At 34.4% G+C, this 20,783-nt stretch overlaps 1 protein-coding gene across 1 annotated transcript; it reads left to right on the forward strand.

The window, feature by feature from the left end:
* The first annotated feature begins 4,209 nt into the window (after positions 1 to 4,209).
* Positions 4,210 to 10,789, forward strand: LOC105324416 (endoglucanase E-4). Its single transcript, XM_011423480.4, has 12 exons — positions 4,210 to 4,325; positions 4,723 to 4,935; positions 5,677 to 5,881; positions 6,211 to 6,381; positions 6,763 to 6,947; positions 7,548 to 7,704; positions 7,903 to 8,014; positions 8,388 to 8,538; positions 8,979 to 9,123; positions 9,410 to 9,575; positions 10,175 to 10,365; positions 10,719 to 10,789. Exons 2-12 carry the CDS (start codon positions 4,744 to 4,746, stop codon positions 10,754 to 10,756), a joined length of 1,713 nt encoding a protein of 570 aa, XP_011421782.3. The 5' UTR covers positions 4,210 to 4,325; positions 4,723 to 4,743; the 3' UTR covers positions 10,757 to 10,789.
* Positions 10,790 to 20,783: the final 9,994 nt, after the last annotated feature.

Here is a 20,783-nt window from a genome sequence, read left to right on the forward strand (position 1 = left end):
GTAGCTAATTTTTTCTGTAGGGGTTCCTATGCCAATTTTAAAAAATTTTGCTATGTAAATTTAATAAGCTCCAATTTTCCCGAGGAGGGGGTCCAGATCCCCTGACCCCCTCCTTTATAGATTTCCGCATGATGATTAGTACATGTATCTAAATAATCTAAATATAAATTATCTGTCCTGTTTCACTAATAAATATAAGCATTACTTATCGTTTTATGTATACATACAGTGATACACTAGTATTATGATTATAAACAAATCATTGAGATATTATCACATCATACGGAATTATTAATAAATACATTTTTTTTCCTTTTCCTCAGTAAACAACTTATTATGAGTCTTACTTTTGGAATTTTTTTCAATATAGAAGGATACCTACTCTCTACAATTAAAGTTAGGGATGATAGGGTGCCAATTTGTTCACATTGCCGATTTCTTGTGCAGAGAACAGTAAAACTTTTTAAAAATTTGATTGTGCATGAATATTTCAAAATTAATTGTTGTACATGTTTTTGTTATAATTCATTCATTGATATATCAACAAGAAAGAATAAAAGCATATGTTTCACAGCCAAGTTAAGTTTCTCTGTAGTTTCCTACCCCCCCCCCCCCCCCCGCACCAAAATTGACAATAATTACATATAAGTGACATACAAATTTTTACTTTTTTTGTAAGTAAAGATCTAAAGATGTAAATAAGCACTGCAAACAAAGATGTGTGAATTTAATATACTACTGCATTACACTTAGCCAGATAAAAATGTAGTCAGGATGAAGCTACAAGGAGTGAGTGATGCAAATTTACCAATTTGTCGCCATACACACAGAACACCAAATAAAGAAACTGTGAGTGGTGTGTGGAATGCATAAAAGATGGCGGAAAATTATCTCAAATAATCAGTGCAGAAACCCACAAATAGGCTGTTATTTGTTACATATCCTTATCATTATCATTGATAAAAAATGTTATCGTCCCATAACATAGCCGATTAAGTTAATGTGTACATATGGTCAACGTACATGTAATTCTAATATACAAGAAGGCGGACGTATCAGGCGGGGATCCAGAAAATTAAATTTAAAAAATGATCGGTTGAATTACATTAAATTCTTTGAAAATTGTTTTAAACTATCGCACGGGTCAAAATGCATGATAGAAGCTATGTACAGTGTAATTGGAAACTTTCATTTTATATCAATATGTAGTATTACCTATTATAACAAATGAGAGTATAGCACAACTGCCACAAGCAATACATGTCCTTTACCGGCACCACCTCCCTCCCCATAAAAAATGAAACAATTGTCGTTTTATTTGCTAAAATGTGTGTTGCTCAAGATTTTTCCAAAGGACATACCCGATTAGAATTGAAAAAGAGTCGTACGTTTGTCAAATTTTTAGATTCATTTGGTTATATTTTAGTCCATTTGGGTAAATAGATGCACCAGCGCAGCTCTAATTTATATATAATCAGGCCATAAATTCAAAATATTTTCAAAAATTAATAGCTTTAAATCCAGTGGATGAAAAAAAGGAAAGCAAGTCGAACTCGATGAGTGCTAATACCTGTGTTGAATGAATGGTACCATGGGATATGCGCAAAAAAGTCCCGTCTACTCTTTCCTACCCTGTATTTATTGGAATATGAAATCCGATTAAAAATCAAGTACGGATATGTACCTGTTTATCAAAAGTAAAACTACTCAAAATTTATCTACAGTGCATCGTTATGGAGCTACACAGAAAGTTTTATATTAATTTGCCGAGCCAAATAAAAAATCCTGGAAAACGAAGAGTAAACAGAGTGGGGACAGAATAACTTGCAAACTAATTAGGATTATATAGCCACCCCCCCCCCCCTTTTGAAATGTATATACTGAAAACAGATTATTGAAGTACAACATCCGCACACAATTTAAAGAACATTTCATGTGGGTTCTTTTTTATCATTTTCGCTAGCTAATGTAAGACATCACAAATACCCCAAACCCCCTCACGGAAAAGGAAATGCTAGGTGATGAGAGAGAGAGAGAGAGAGAGAGAGAGAGAGAGAGAGAGAGAGAGAGAGAGAGAGAGAGAGAGAGAGAGTCGATGTAAAATTAAAGCTTGCTAGTTGGTCTGCCCTACCCTAGCTACCTCCTCTCTTTTCTCATTTTAGAGGCTTAATTATTGTCTATATATGCTTGTAACAAATGAAATTAATTTCAAATTCTAAATCAAAACTGAATTTGACACTATAAAACTCTCTGTCGGTCTGTCTGTCCGTCTGTCTGTGTCTGTCTGTGTGTGTGTCTCTCTCTTTCTCTCTCTCTCTCTCTCTCTCTCTCTCTCTCTCTCTCTCTCTCATCGACAATGGCACTGAAACCCTACAATACACTATTCCTATCTGGTTTGTTGTCGTTGAGGTTGTAAATCATTATATCTTCTATGGTTTAAAACTTTATGATAACCTATAATTTGACATGTCGATTATTTTATTGAATTTCGTTTCATAGCTGCTTAAACCACACTCAGTTTTTATTATTTAGATTAAACAGATCTTTCTTCGCGAGCCGATTTTTACATAGTTGGGGCGAATAAACAACGGGTTAAAATGGTTCGGGGGGAGGATACATACAGGACAAACAAAATCACATAGATTTGCAAAGCCCACAGTGTTATCACTAATTGAATTGTTTACCCTGTGTGGGGTCAATTTATCAATGTTAATTTAACCATTTTATAACCACAATATAAGAGCTATTAAGACATTTATTTGTAGGAAAGAGCATGTACGAATGATCTTTATTTAGAACAGTTTGATGTTGCTAGGATACAGGTTTCAGATCCATGATTTGATTGGTTAATTTAGATATTGAACCTCGAATTTCGAATCTCGAATCTCGTATTTCGAATCTCGTATTTTGAATCTCGAATCTCGAATGATCCTTCTCGGCTTTCGTACGTTTAGCATTTTTGTCGGTCATTTCTATCGGTCCTGGTTTTTTTTTGCCTTGGTGTCATCAATCACTTTGAATATCACTAGGCTACTTATTCACAGAAAGCATTTCTTAGCAGTTTTGTTAATTTCATCAATCTTAAGTCGGCTCAAAATGTGTGTCAATGTCTCTACAAAATGCAAGTAGCTATCGTTGCGCCGCCTCAAACACTTGCCATTTACTACGGGTTCACACTTAATATCACAAAACGCCCTGTAAAATCTGTAAAAAAAAAATTAAGAGCTAAAACATTAATTGTGTAATAAAATACTTATTTTTAATTTTTCATAAAATTTGTATATTTATATTTGACAATACCAAATAAACCATTTTGAATAAAAGCGTTAAAAAATTACACATTTACAAAGTTTAGGGACTATGTTTTGTGGCAGTTCAAGGTTTTCAAGAAGAAGATGAACAATTTTTATAACTCAGTACTTTTTTTGTTTTACGTGAGATATTGAATTATGCCTATTTGCCTTATGTATGCAAAGTTTTGGAGACGTGGCATTACTAATAATTTTTTTTTTTTGCATTATAGAGTGATAAATAAATTTTATAATGATCTTAACAACGTACTTAACTTCTGTTGTGTTCATTATGTAAGTTGGCATTTAAAGAAAATTCTTAATTTTGACTTTGATATTACTTTAGGTTATTACATGTATTCAACTGTATACTGTATTGGAATCATAATAAGATAATAGTTCAAACTATAAATATGTGTTTAATTTCTCTAAATAATCAATTTCCATGCCAAATTTTGGCAATAATTTCGGAAAATTTATAATCTCATATTTAAAGAACAAAACAAAAACAAACAAACAAACAAAAATGGCATGTCACATGAATCCCAAATAAAATAAATGAACATAGGATGATTGACAAACCTAGTATAACAGGTGCCAATCTCATAAAATTTGATACTATATTTAAAATATGTTTTTAATGATAAAAAAAAAGAATTTAATAATGTTCAAGCAAAAAATGTTGATTTTCGAATAGCATTAAAGGCGCTTTTTAAAATAAATTTTGTTGTTTAAAAACAACATCCACAACATATCACCAAACACCACACGACTGTATGTAGAATTATTGATAGTTGATGTTCACTTCAATAAAGTGGTTTTTTTCCTGTCTGGGAGCCTGAATTCAAGTTATAGTCATATTTTTACGAAACACCATGAAGCAGTACATTTCTCCAAAGCTTTTCTTGGGCCGTACACAGAAATAGAGGACATGCGCACTAACATATGTACATGTACATACAGCGTTAGAAGTCAATATCTGGAACCCCAAATCCATATAGTGTAAAGATAAGACAGCCATCGTCGACCACACAAGTAAGTCTTACCAAATAAATCCTAAATGCGACTAAAAAAGCATTAAATATTGTTGATACTTTCATATTTTCAAAAAGAAAACACGTACATGTAAAAAAAAACTTGCTTAAAACAATATTTTTTGCTTGACACTTTTTAAAGATACTAGATATCCAAGTAAAATGTTTCGATGATATTCAAACTATTAGCACAGTGTCAAACTGACAGTTAAGACTATACAAATTGAATAATACACATCTTGTTTTGTCTCAATGTTTTAAAACTTGAAATGATGCACTTGTCTTACTTTGCATTAATTGAAGCAATTAGTAATATAACAAAAATAATTTTGCTCTTATCCGTACTACTACTTGTACTTTTGGATTTATTCATTTATTGTTTTATTGATACATTCCAGGTACCAGTTAGGTAGACTAGAATGATTAGAATAACCGCCTGTCTCTTGATTGCAACGTTACAATGTTGTGACGCTCTACATACGGTGATGTCCAATGTCAACGACTGGGGGAATGGGAGGTTTGAAGGTCACGTGACTTTCCCGGTACACGGTGAGGACATCGGAGGCTGGGAGTGTATCATCACGTTCTCAGAACCCGTCACCGGACTCTCGGTATAACACAGAGCATGCTTTGATTTAACTTCTATAATATAAATGAATATTGTACTTGTTCGCAATTTTCCTCTCTACATAAACAAACATTTACTATACCAAAAATATCAATAGCTTTAAATATATTTTGAAAGTGTATAATTGTCTTTATCTTCTATTAACAACATCGTTCAGATGTTAACACTGTCCATATAGACATGCTTTTAAAGCTTTAATCGTTATTTAAAAATAAATTTAAAAACCAACATCCTGTCCAAAAAATAATAATAATATATTTTGATTTTAATATAAAGCCCACCAAGCAAGTGAATTAGATCTTAATCAAAAAAAAAAAAAGAAGAAGAAATTCGTAATTAGATATATTCCATTTTCCCCCTGTATTTTGCCTTATTTACTTGTATCTTTAGTTAATAGATACTTTTTAATAATATAATTTACATGCCAGCTTTTTCATATAATACATATTGAAAAATGATTTTTTCTCAAATATTAGAGTATAAAGTATGTAAGTATAAATTTCCGTGACACATGTATGTATTTGTAATAGGATAGAAACCTGTAACTAACCGTTCCATATCACTTGCCTCAATTGATCAGGATCAACATTTTTCTTCTTTCTCTCTTTATTACATGTAACAATAATTTCATGATCGAAAATAATAAAAGTCAAATATGGAATATGGATATTAAAAAACACTCTTGATTTGTTGTAACTGTTATAATATAATCAGTATGTTGTAGGAATGGATGGGGGACATCATCAAACACTCCACTGACAACAGAGTCTACGTCCTGGTGAATAAACCCCACACAGGAATACAGAAAGACGGACAGACACTGGACATTACCATCCAGGCGAGCTACACGGGCAGTAAGGCCCCCACGGCCACTGCTGAGCTGGTCAATCTAGCCCACGACGGAATGACTCCCCCGACGTCTGCTGTAGGTATGTCATTAAAGTGTCCGTGAAGTTAAAATAAAAGTTTCTTTGAAATTGTAGAGAAAGTCAATATCCCAAAATTTTACACACGAATGTTCCGCGATAAGAGGGATATTCCCTGGGACGAGGAAACTGTACTTACATCGTATCATTTCAATTTAATTAAAGTTTTGTAGTGAATGTATTGGTGAAGATGAAAACAAACACAATTCTTTAAATTAAATCTCTATAAATTTCATACAGTAAATGCAAAGTTGAATTTTGTACCTAAAAGACGCGGTTTACTCTTTCTATGGTAAACCACCTTGAAAAAAATATTTTAATTATTTTGTTAGATGATGGGACCAAGTACAATTATGATGAGGTCTTGATGAAGTCCATCTTGTTCTACGAGGCTCAGAGATCAGGAAAACTACCAGACGACAACAGAATCCCTTGGAGAGGGGATTCCTCCCTGCTGGACGCTGGAGACAATGGCGAGGATCTTACAGGGGGCTGGTATGACGGTGGGTACATTGAGTGCATATGTAATGGGTTCAGTTGATGAAATATGCATGCAATTATTTTAAGGAAGGTAATTGAAATGTTTAATCATTCTAATGAAGTATTAAGAATCGGATAACAAATTTAAAGTAAAACATTGGTTAATATCTTAATAACTCATCTCATTTTCAATTCCTTAAAGGCAATGTATTCGTTTTCATAAATTTATCACCTGTAAATAACAAAACACGTTAAGCTTCATTTGAACAAAAATTTATATATTGACAACTGGGTATATATTTTATGCTTGAAATAACCTCCCTCTCTATAAAATATCGTGTTTAGCAAAATGTGAGTACATGTTAATGTGAGTACATTTCAGTCCCGCTTGCTGTGTATTTTAGCGGGTGACAACATTAAGTTCGGTTTCCCTATGGCGGCCTCCACGACCCTGCTGACCTGGGGTCTGCTGCGTTACAAGGACGCCTACCAGCACAGCGGTCAGTTAGAACACATGTACTCCTGTATCCGTTGGCCGCTAGAATGGATGCTGAAATGTCACACCGCACCTAATGAGCTATACGTACAGGTACTCCATTGCAATAAGTCACCATATTTGCAATTGTGAAATGCAAAATAAGGAAGCTTTAGTTAAAATATTTATTGAAGACAGTAGTAAGTAAGTAATATTTAAATAAGCAGTGGTGGTTACAAAACGTTATTTCCAACTTTAATCCCGAGTGAACTTCTAATCATTATGATTCATTTACATTTTGCATTCACTAATCTGAAAACCATTCTTACACAAATATTTGCATATTTAAAATGCTTAAATTACTAGTTGTAATTGACACCAGTTATATTGTCTAGAATGATTTTAAAAAAAATCATTTTCATAAATTGATTTGATTCAATGCTAGAATTCAAACTACAAGCAAGAAATTTCGGAACCTAGTGTTCTCACTGTTATATATTTTTTTTTACTTAAATGATTTATTCGTGTTAATGGAATATGTCTTTTAAAAATTGGTCAAATATGATAAAACACATGTAAATACTTTCAATATATCAAATACATTGTATCAATCATTGTGATAATGCTAAAAAATGTAAGAAGACGTTTGGTGAAAATAAATAGATGTCCTTCATGTTAAAAATTTGTTCAAATTTTTAAAAAATGATTTCTTAGGTGGGAACTGGTCAATCGCACTCTTTGTGGGACCGACCTGAAAGCATTACAACAAAACAGCAGGCATATAAAGTTGATGATACTCACCCAGGAAGTGACGTAGCTGGGGAGTATGCAGCAGCAATGGCCGCGGGATATCTAGCTTTTAAAGATAAAGGTTGATTAACCGATTTAAAATATTGAAAAATGTTTTCGAATCAATATACAGATACATGTTAAATATTTGCCGAAAGTTTCGAATTATATTTGTTATACAGTATAATTGTTTGCTGACTGCAGTTATATTGTAATTCTATTTTGTACATTGAAATTACAATAATTTTTCAATACTGTATAGATATCAATTTTGCCATAGATCCTGCATTCGCTACCAAATTGCTGGAACATGCCAAACAAATAAATGACTTTGCAGTAGCCTACAAGGGCAAATACTCCGACAGTGTGACCGCCGCAGCTGAATTCTACAGGTAGAAGTAGTTTAATGCATGTTTTTATATATTAAAAAGTTATTCCGTTTTCGGTTGTAGAACGTTCAGGTTTTATATCATTTTATTTAGGTTTATAATATACAATGTAAAACATTTAGTTACACTACTGCAAATAACAAATTTGAAATCCTGATGGTTGTATATAGATGCATTATACCCAGTGAATTAGTATACGACTTAAATAGGAAGTAACGTTAGCCTTGCACTAGATAAGATTTTCACATTATTTCAGATAGTTTTGCTTTCAAACTACGTTTCTTATCTATGGGATATGTTTATAGATGCATACATGTATATATATTTACTACATACCAAAAACTGATACAGAATGACATAGTACGTATTTCTCCAGGTCGGTGGATTTTAACGATGAGTTAGCCTGGGCGGGCGTCTGGCTATACAAAGCCACCAATGAAACCAAGTACCTGACCCAAGCTGAAACATACTACGTCACCGGTGCATCATGGGGACAATCTTGGGACGACAAGACAGCAGGATGTCAGGTACATCATCCACAATGACTTGTTTTCTGTGATTTAGAAAATTGATCAAAATATATCTTAATAATGATTTTTAGCCGTGCTTTTCTGAAAGCAGAGTCCTGGCTGTAGGCAGGCAAATCGCCAATGTAACTATAAATAGCACAACTTCAAAAGTAAACAAAAAACCGTACAGCGTCAAATTAAAAGCTTCCGCTATACCAAATAATTAGACAAAGAGCCACGTTTTGTCAAAAGTGTTGGCATTTTTTTTTAATTTCGAGAGAATTTTCTTTTTTTTACTTTTCTCTTATAATAATTTATTTTAATAACAAGACTTTGCATTTTGGACACATACAATGCGCATGGATTAGAGAGAAAATTTCAGTCTTTGCTACACAATATGCCTAAAGACACACCAAAAGAGCCCGGTTTTCAGTACTTCAGTACTTTGATTAACCCAGGTTTTGTTGTACGAGGAGACTGGAAAAGACAAGTATAAGCAAGATATAGAAGCCACATTCCAGGATTGGATGCCTGGAGGCAGTGTGCCATACAGCCCAAAAGGACTGGCCTTCAGAAGCCAGTGGGGTTCACTAAGATACGCATGTAAGACAGATTCCATTTTATATGGTATTAATGTTTCTTGCTAAAATAGATTCAGAACTTCAACTGCTTGATGCAGATTTTTCCTTAATAAAGGTGTATTGTTTAGAAAACTGTTGTTATCGCACTCAAGTCCGTTTTAGAGCCCAACATACATGTACGTGAAAAATGAACTTTTTAATGTATCACAATTAATCACCATTACATGTAACTTACGCTAATTAGCCAAATTCACTGACATTGCATTTGTGTTGTTTATGTATCTGCATTATCAGTCTTTTAATTAAAGCAAACATGGCTTTTATGGCCCTGTTGGCCGCCGACGATGGTCTCCACTCTACCAGTTATCGCACTTGGGCCAAGAGTCAGATCAATTACGCACTTGGGGATGCTGGGAGAAGTTTTGTTTGTGGATTTGGTGTTAACCCGCCAGAACAACCACACCATAGAGGGGCGTATGTACACGCTTTAAGATGAATCTTTCAACATTTTGAAGTTCATGAAAATACCTGTAGAGTGACACTTTTGTTTAAAAGTTGCCTGCATGACTACTCCTTGATTACTTTGATATTTTGGACACATACCGACATTTTTAATGCAACAGAAACTTTTTAAACATATCAATAGAAACATCCTAGACTAAGCATAAACCAAACATTGTAAGCTTACTCATTTTTACAAGATATAATCCATTAAACAGCACAATAGGGTTCTAATCATAACATTGTTAAAACAGTTTTAGTAACAATAGTTCACATATCATTTTTTGTGCAAAATCATCCTTTTGAATACAAAAGCAACAATTGAAACTAAAGAGTCTAAACATATGGTCACATTATATATTCCACTCATACAATAGGTTTTCTCATGCATCAAAACATACTCAACATAGTTTTAGTTTGGGTATATCACTATTTAGTCATAATTGCTTACATATATCATGTCACTGTCTTGAAGCAATTTCACATATTTAGATGCATCGAAAGCAATATAAAGATATATAGTCAATGGGTTACATATTCTCTATATGATAAATCAGCCCAATAATTTCTAGTTCTTGCCCTACTCTGCCTGCTCCGTGCAGCTGGGCTGACCAGACTAAGCATGCACCAAATCCGCACGTGCTGTACGGCGCGTTGGTAGGCGGACCGGACGGACACGATTCCTACCGTGACAGTCGTCTGGACTTCCAGAGCAATGAAGTGGCGTGTGACTACAACGCTGGCTTTCAGTCGGCCGTGGCAGGTGACGTAAACATTTCTAATCTATTTATACCATGTTGTAAATTGCAAGATTAGGTTTAGTTCTAAGAAGCAAATTCGATTTTAGTCAACAGGGTTTCATTTTTTTTTTTATAAATTCTGCCTTTTTACTTTTGCGTCTTGGAAGCATTTTTTTTTTTGTGTGACGATAATTCTTTTATTCTTTTCTCAGAAAAAATGTTTAAAAATCACAATTTATTTTCTTTATCATTACATAATTTATCGTATAAAAGAAATATCATGATTGTAAAATCTGAATTAGTTATGGTCATATATATTGTAACTGATGATACTCGATGCTTTGATCTAAACTATTAGTTGAATTTTATTTTTTAGGGTTGGAGTCTTTGTTTTTACGTGGCATGTTGAGCTAATGTATAATCTGAATAAAACATCCAACAATCAAACGTTTTATAGTATTACATTACGTGTGAAAATCACATCTACCAAAAATTGTTTTTATCTTAGGTAATTATAAAAAGGAAAAAAACCTACTTTTCCTATTTATTTATGACACTCAAGCAGTAACATAGAGTATATCATACAACAATGATGATAAATTGCAAATGATAGGGATAACAATTGTTCCTTAATATATTTTACTTTTGACAACATATTTAAAATACGAACGCCACCTAAAGCTGTTCCATTGCTTAAACATTAAAACAGTTGCCGTCATGTGTCTATAGCAGTTAAAGAGGCTAGTGTGTTAAACGAATGTTAGCAGAGAGACTAGTGTTCTAACATTGTTGGACAATCGTCCCTCTTCATGTTAAACACTTTGGTCTCCAGCAACGTTAAAACATATGCATGCATATAATGTATATTAACTATATTAAATTAATATAAACCCGAGATGCATATATGCACACTGTGCTTATAAAAGCAAAGGTTGCATTAAAAGTCACGTTCCATTTATTCTTATATGGATCCTCATCTAAATCACGTCAAGATTTGAGAATGTTGTACATTTTGACCGTGGTTTGCGATGTTCTGCAGTTTGACTTTGTTATTGTATTATTGTATTATTTTGTTTCGTCAGCCTGCTGCTACTTGTCTTTGAACATCTATCGCTGAAGAAGGTGCATTTTCTAAAAGATAGAATTTGTACCAAAAAGACGCATCTAAATAATTATGATATTCATACCATGTAACGTTTACTACACCCAAAGAACAAATGCGACAATTTCAAACATGAAACACAGTATATAGTTCAAAGATGAATAGGAAAGTTATAGATGATACATGTACAAACATTTTAATTGTTATGACTTATTCTTTTTATAAGAAGGAATAATGATCATATAAATTATTCGAGGTCATATTTCTGTAGGCTCGTTGTTGCCCGATTTTTTTCTTTTTAAAATCTATCTCAATAATCGCACTTTTGATAAGTTGTATGCATTAAATATTTTTCGTAATGTTAAGATTAAAATTTCATTTCAGGTATAGGCTGGGTATTTACAACTGGTTCCACCCCTATCGCGACATTTATCAGATAAATCTGTGAAAGTGGTTTTTAAGCTATTGACACTCAGCCGTAGCGATATGATTTTTTCCTTTCCAATATTTAAAAAGAGACATTAAATTGAAACGATCTGTATTCACTATACACACCTTTTCATTCTGTAAAATTGCCGACTTAAATTTGAAAATAAACAATCTAAGGATGATAATGCGTATTTTAAAGGTTTTGCAATTTTGTTACATAAAAACACATAACGAACTAGAATTCATTCAAATTTATTCATTGCATAAGCATAGTTATTCGGTTAAAATGGCAAGCCCATATAGCATTTAACGAATTTTGCTACATAAGAAGTACATAACGAACTAGAGTGTCATTCGAATTTATTCATAATGGTTGCATAAGCACAATAATTTGGGAGGAAATGACTAGCTCATTATTCATCAAACTAATACAGAGCACCTACAGATGCTTTTTTTTTTAAATCCTACCAGATTTCACATAGTTATTATTACATGTACCTATTTTTTTCGATATGACACTCAGACATTAACATAGTCAAGTCACAAGAAAAATTGTATTGTTTATAATTTTCTGAAAAAAAAGGAACAACATGTAAAATGTTAATAAATGAACTTGTAGTTTCAACATGATTAAGAATTTATTAAATATTTTTTAAAGTAAATGTGCACATTTGTAATTATAAGACATCGATACAATTCCGAGGTTTTCAAATAAACTGCTGTGCACCGATAACAAAAATAAGAATTGAATTTAACCTTATGACATTATTCATAACTAAAAGGCAGTTCATCAATACATGTACGTGTACATATAGTATGGCAATGCATAACGTACTTGTATTGTAACGTGAACTTGCTATTAAGGATCCGCGACACCCCGTGACTTCAACTTTTATGACAGTACGTCACAACAGGGCGATTTGAACGCATAGTGAAACAGTTTATATCATTTTGATGTCTGTTTCCGTGGCGCAATGGGTGTGGCTTCGGTCTACCAACCTGCTGGTTTTTCTGGTCATTTTCAAGTCAAACAACTGCTAAAAATCCACAAATATAAGTAATTAAGAAGAATGAGCTTGTTTGCAGAACTTTACCCAAGTGTGTGAATGGCATTAAAAAAAAACTTCCAAAAACAAAACAACAAAAACCAATAAATAAACAATTAAAAAATAAGGCGTCAGATTCTTCAAGGAATCTCCTTGCTTTTCTTTATTCTATCATCAATGTATGGGAGTGCATAGATAAGGATTTAGGTCCTATAGACATTTGCTTAAACACAATGCCTAATATATTCTCACTTTATAGTAAAATTTAATATATTTATAGTAAATATCGATTATTGACGACATTGAAAGGTACATGCATATAAATGACCAACGTTTTGTTTAAGCTACTTTCCTGCTCCTTCGCCACGAGTATACTTGTACATGTATTCCTATTTAAGCATTTAGAAAATTAACCAACCAATAGCAAACGAAATCGTTTCTGCTTAAACTTTACCGAGAGCCTCAGAGCTTACTTTAGTATTTAGGACGTAAAAATGATTTTTGCACGAGCCTTAAGGGTTTCCATGATTTAATCAAGAAACCAGCCACGTCCATATATACATGTACATGTATCTCAATGATATTTGTGCAAATGCTTATAACCTGAAAGAATCCCACAACAGCAGTTCAAAACAAACCAAAGCTCTCTAGTTATTCTCCAGATAAATATCCTTGTATATCGAGAATTGATTTCAATTTCGAACTATCCAAACAATTTTGAAAAACATGTAGATATCAAATAGCTTTAAACTAGTTGATTTTAAGGTTCGTGCTTAATATATTTGACTTTATTTTAGCATATTTTTTATAACAATTCAAACATCTATAATCTTTCTTTTTTCCAACTCATAAGCACATAATTGATTTTCTTCTTTGAGAACTGAACTGTTTTATAATAGTGTTAATTTTTTCATCCCCAATTTAAAGCTGCCTCACACAATTATGAAAAGATTAACCAAATTTGATAACAACTTCGTAATCTACTAGAGATTCTGCATAACGATGATTTTAAATACACAAGCAGATTCTCTTTCGTTTTGTGTTTAAAAGTGTAGTTTTGAAATGGCGTTGTGACAACTAGTCTAGTATTCATAAAAAATGGAAATGGGAAGAAATAAAGAAGAAATTATAACATTGAAAAGACCTCGTTTAAGGTCATTATCCATACGTCACAAAACAACGTCTGACGTAATTCACGCGTTATTACGTTTTATCCGTGCCCGATCTAATTGAGACCTAACGTTAAAAGGCGTATTTCAAAACAAAGAAATCAAGCTGACATAGAAATTGATTCAAAACAAATATATCAAAAATCCTGGCAACTGCAATCAATTAGGCCCATCGGGGTATTAATCAGCGAAATAACATGACTAGGTTGTGTCGATTGCGTACTCGTTTTGAAAATATAGACCGCTTACTTTTGTGCTGCATAAACATCAATCCATTATAAGGTTGAATTTAATCAAATTCTTTTAACATTAATCCCTGAAAGTCCATTAACATCCAAAATGAAATCCTGATCGAGATCTATATTTCAGTGCATAAGGGAGATAAAAACACAAGGGGAAATAATTTGACCTATATCATCTTTATCCTATTCGCTTAGCAACGAGCATAGATTTGTTTTCCACAAAAAAAATGTTTTTAGAAGAATTAAAAACCATGCGCTGAAGAGAAGTTCTTTCATTATAAGAACAGTCTTTAAAAACAGTAAAAAAAAAGTTTGAATACAGGTTTTGTCTTGAAGGCATATATCAGGTAGTTAGCATTATCCACGCATGTATCCGCAATTTCTAAATACCGATCTCGATCCATAATACTAACCGATATCCAAAGAAACCATCTTTTGCGATTTAAAGTAGTCCGAGTATCGCATTACGTCATAATACGGATTTTACAATATTGGTTTGACTTTTACAAAGCGTTTTTGATACCCGGTATTGATTTTGCTCTACATCGCTGTTGTAAACAATAGCAATAATAAGCAATTAGAACGGTAATATATGTATTCTATGAGAGATAGAAATGATTAATGTTGAGAAACTCGATTCTGTTAAAGTAAAATGAAAAACGAAGTTTCTGATTAACCAGGATCTCAGGTATGCTTATATCTTCTTTGTTTTGACCCCCCTCCCCCCGAATTTTTCTTTTTATTTTACTAAAACTGGTTTAAATTCAGAGAAAGAAGCTATTTCGAATTTAATCAATCGTCAATTAATTAATGTTTAAATGATATCTAACATTGTTGACAGATCTAGGCAGAAAACTGTAGCAAAATGTGATTTTTACGGATTTTTTCGTCAGGGTCTACTTGGTTTAGAGCTTATAGCGTGAAAAGTAATCGGTCAACATATAATTTATTTTACCAAATCTTTTTTCTAAGATGTCAATCTATAGAATATAAACCATGAATTTAAGTTTGAGTCCATAAAATAGTAAAAATTTACCAAACACGATACTAGCATTGCATTTTTTGTATTCTATTTTGATACATCACGTTCATAAAGCGTACTTACTTACAAAAATTTGCGCAAAATTATTGATGAGATATGGCTTAAATAAATATTTATACTCTATTTTGTATCTTCAGTTCTAATTTTCCCAAAATTGGTAATTATTTTTAGGAAAAACGGACGTTTGGCAAATTTCATAATTGTCAATAATTTTCGCAAGGGGGTACACCCGTCTGAGAGGTGATAACAAACAAACTAGCATGTAAACATACATATTTTCTTTTGTATATGTATTGCTAGGATGTATATTTATCATATAAAGCTAAGCTTTTAATGATTGAGCCCATTTTGTGCCGAGTATAGGACTACCTTAAATGATACAGATTAATCTAGTTTGTTTAAATCATATTTTCTATTTAACAATAATGAAAACATATTTGTTTAGAGTTATGAAATAATTAACCTATGCACAGTTTTATTTTTACGGATCTTTTTTCAAAATATATATTTTAATGATTTTACCAAAAATATGCCAATTGTGATCCTGTAAAGGCAGGTCACTTGGGTAATTTTATTTCCAATTGATTAATGGCGTTAAGATGTAAATAATATCAAAATTTTTGAGAATTCTGTACGTAAATAAAATCATAAGAGCTTATATTCTCTTTGAAAATTTATTCATTTTATCTAATTTGTATGCAGATTTATCTATTTTTTGATAAATAAGCAAGTGTAACATTTTTGAAATAATAATTCCTTTATTTTACATAGGATAAAAGTCAAAAAAGAATTTGTAAAAGTCAAATTTTAGGCTTAGGCTTATATTCTTTGTGTATGAGAAAAGCGCCATTTCCGCAATCGGTTCTATTTTTAGCAACGGCCCTAGCTTTTATATAATACCGATGGACCAGCCAACAGGGTAAAATTTGATAAGAACATATCCTCAGATACACGTTTGAAAAATATGAAAAAATTCTGTACGCATTTTATTTATCTAGTGGGGTATGGACCATTACCTTAAATCTAAGATTGCATATGAATGAATTATAAACACGCATCATGGGGGAAGAGGGATTTTGAGTGTCATTGAAAAAAAAACACCAATTTATATTCGTTTATAGAGAAGGCAGTGGTTTCATAGCGCGAGGTGCAAACACTTTTGAGGTAACCAATGGGCTGCTTCATAACAAGATGACAATGCGTGGTGACCCGTCAATAGGCTCTTTGTGCAATGGATAACCGCGAAAACACAAGCATCACATACAGAGAATTTTGTGCAGTTGGTAAATGCGAAGGCACAGACATGCAAAACAGCATATCAAGTATATGATAAATGTTGTACAGGGGGTAGGCACGTATACACAGCGTGATAAATGAACATAACAGTTAATGACTAAGCGTGAATGCACAATACAAAACATGTCAAATTCCTAAAGTTTTCGTGTTGGTTTTTTTTTTGCGTGCAGTATTCCGGAATTGTCTTTGTGTTATCATGTTGGTTTTGTCTGTTATGTGTCATTGTATGTTTTCCGCCCTAATAAACTACATGTGTTTTGTGTGACTGATTTCTGACTAACGTTTTGGACAGAACAGTGGCGACGAGGATTAAAGTGTCAAGATGACAGCAGTTTTCGGGAAAATAGATTCTTTCGCGGAGGACAAAGAGACATGGGAACATTACTGTGAGCGTCTGGGACATTATTTCATAGCAAATGGAACCGGTGACACCGAAGAGGCGGATAAAAAAAAGAGGCGGTCTATTTTGCTCAGTGTGTGTGGCAGTAAAATATATAAGCTGATGTTGAGTCACGTTATGTCCGCCGTCACGTTATGTCCGCCGTCACGATATGTCCGCCACTTTTTTGAAAAAATCGTCACGTTTTGTCCGCCATCACGAAATGTCCGCCACTTTTTTGAAAAAATCGTCACGTTATGTCCGCCATCACGAAATGTCCGCCACTTTTTTTTTTACATCGTCACATTATGTCCGCCTCCTTATAAATTTCATTATTTTTACTTTTAGTCGCCATTTACAGTTCGATGTTACGAAATATTCGTCTATCTTAAACATAAATAATCTTTATGTCCGCCGTCACTGAACATATTTGCCAATAATTTTAATCAATAAGAGCGTCACATTAAGTGGCGGACATATCGTGACGGCGGACATAACGTGACGGCGGACATAACGTGACTCAACAGCTGATGAGTGACCTATTAGCACCAAATAAACCAGGTACGAAAACTTTCGATGAACTTGTAAAATTAGTGCAAGATCATTATGCACCCAAACCCTCGGAAATAGTCCAAAGATTCAAATTCCATAATCGTTTTCGCAGACCAGGAGAGTCTGTGGCATCGTTTGTGGCCGAATTACGTCATTTAACGGAACATTGCAATTTTGGTGCGGCTATTGAAGTGATGATTAGGGACCGTCTGGTTTGCGAGATCATGGACGATAAGATACAGAGACACCTGCTAGCGGAGAAGGATTTGACTTTAAAGAAAGCATATGAAACTGCAATATCAATGGAAACTGCAGCGAAGGGAGTACTTGATCTACAGAGTGGAACTCCACATGCTGAAACTGTAAACAAAGTGAGTGATGGTGAAAAACCACAAAAAGACAAAAGTAGCATAAAGTGTTATTATTGTCACTTGTTTGGACACTTTGCCGCAGAGTGTAGGAAAAAGAAGGCCGACCAAGTCGCAAATCGGGGAAAAGGCAGAGGAAACTCGAGAGGCAATTTTTGGAGTAATAAACCAAGGGATCAGTTCAGAAGAGAAAATGTGCACAATGTATGTGATACACCTGATGAAGAAGAAGACCCCACTGAGTATACCTTGTATCATATGATGGAGCCGGGCAAGCAGCCACCATATCGTGTGTTTTTAGCATTGAATGGAGTAGATCAGTCTATGGAGTTGGATACGGGAGCCAGTAAGACCGTGATTAGTGAAGAAGTATACAAGACTTTATGTAAATCTGACTCTCGGTTGAACTTAGAACCTTCATGCACAAAATTGCGTACTTACACTGGGGAACTTATTCCCATCCTAGGAACAGTACAGTTGATTGTGAATTACAAAGATAAACAGTATGATTTGAAAGCAGAAGTGGTAAAAGGAGAAAACACCGTGTTTACTTGGCCGTGATTGGCTTGATGTCATTAAACTGTGCTGGGATGAAGTATTTCAGATTAAAACAGAAGTACAGTCTGATGTGGAACAGATTCTGAAAAAATATGAAGTTGTGTTCAAGAAAGAAATGGGGACAGTCCAAGGAGTGAAAGCAAAAATATATGTTGACTCTCAGGAAAAACCGAGATACTTTAAAAGTCGTTCACCACCTTTTGCCTTGAAAGAGAAAATTGAACATGAGTTTGACAGATTAGTTCGTGAAGGAACTGTTACACCTGTAGAGTTTTCAGAGTGGACAACGCCTATCGTACCAATAGTAAAGAGCGACAAGACCGTACGTATTTGCGGTGATTATAAAGTCACAGTGAACAGTGAATAGAGTTTCGAAGCTGGACAACTATCCTATTCTAAAAACGGAGGATCTATTTGCAATATTAGGGGGTGGCGAACATTTTTCCAAACTCGACCTGAGTCAAGCCTATCAGCAGTTAGAGTTAGATGAGGAATCCAAAAAATAGACCACTATCAACACACATAAGGGGCTTTTTCAGTATAATCGTCTACCTTTCGGAATCTCATCTGCTCCTGGCATATTTCAGAGAACTATTGAAAACCTGCTCCAGGGCATATCCAGTGTTATTGTTCGATTAGATGATATACTTGTGACTCGAAAAACCCGTGGTGAACATTTACAAAATCTTGCGGAGGTGTTAAAGAAGTTGGAAGCAGCGGGAGTTCGACTGAAAAGAGAGAAGTGTGTTTTCTTGGCAGATGAAGTTACATACCTTGGACATCGCATAAATAAGCATGGAAGACAGCCAACTGAAGACAAGGTGCAAGCGATCAAGAACTTACCTGAACCAAATAACGTTAAAGAATTACAGGCTTTTCTTGGAATGCTTAACTACTATGGTTGCTACTTACCAAATCTGTCAACTGTATTAGCACCATTACATGAACTCTTAGGAAAAGATGTTGCATGGTCTTGGGGTCCTAAACAGTCAAACGCAATGCAGGAGTCAAAAAACCTTTTGAGATCTTCATCTATACTGGTTCATTTTGATTCAGCCAAGAAGCTTGTCATGTCCTGTGATGCCTCGCCAACTGGGTTGGGTGTTGTGTTGTCACACATTACAGAAGAAGGAGAGAAGCCAATAGCTTATGTGTCACGAACCCTGTCACCAGCAGAAAAGAACTACTCTCAGTTGGAAAAGGAGGGAATTGCAATTATATTCGGAGTGAAAAAACTTCATCAGTACCTGTATGGTCATAATTTTGTTATCTATACTGACCACAAACCAGTATTGGGCCTGTTTAAACCTGACCGAGCCATTCCAACCATGGCTGCCGCTCGAATTCAGAGATGGGCTCTGATCCTGGCCGGATACGAGTATGAAATATTGTACAAGGAGGGTAAGAAGAATGGTAATGCAGATTGTTTGAGTCGTCTTCCACTCAAGGAGAGTGTGGATGTACCTGTACCGGGGGAGACTATTTTACTATTTGAACACTTAAACAGTACACCAGTACATGCTGAAGAAATTGAAGAATGGACACAGTTGGACCCACTCCTGCGTCGGGTGACATTTTGTGTACAGAGTGGATGGAAGGAGAAAAATAATGATGAGGAACTTCGTCCTTATTTTAGCAGACGAAACGAACTAAGTGTTCATGAAGGGTGTATTATATGGGGAAGTCGTGTGGTGATCCCAGAACCAGGAAGAGAAAAATTATTGGATTTGTTGCATGAAGGACATCCTGGAATAGTCAGGATGAAAAACCTGGCAAGGAGCTACTTGTGGTGGCCAGGAATTGATGAAGCTATTGAGACCAAAGTACGAGTATGTGAAGATTGCCAGGCACAAAGCGCCCTGCCGGCAGTGGCGCCCTTGCATCCCTTGGAATGGCCAGATCGCCCCTGGTCTAGAGTACATGCAGATTATGCAGGACCTTTTATGGGATCCATGTTTTTGATCCTAATTGACGCTTATAGCAAGTGGATTGAGGTCTATAAGTCATCTACTTCTACATCTGAAGTGACCATCGAAAAATTCAGACAGGCATTTGCAACACATGGAATCCCTGATGTACTTGTTACGGACAATGGGACCTGTTTTACAAGTCATGAATTTTCCTTTTTTACATCGGAGAATGGTATTCTACATGTGAAGACTTCACCATACCACCCCGCATCCAATGGGTTGGCTGAGCGGGCTGTTCGAATTTTTAAGGAAGGGATGAAGAAGATGGATAAAGGCCCTGGATCATTG

The sequence above is a fragment of the Magallana gigas genome, chromosome 3 (assembly GCF_963853765.1).
Source record: "Magallana gigas chromosome 3, xbMagGiga1.1, whole genome shotgun sequence".
NCBI classification, from domain to species: Eukaryota; Metazoa; Mollusca; class Bivalvia; order Ostreida; family Ostreidae; genus Magallana; species Magallana gigas.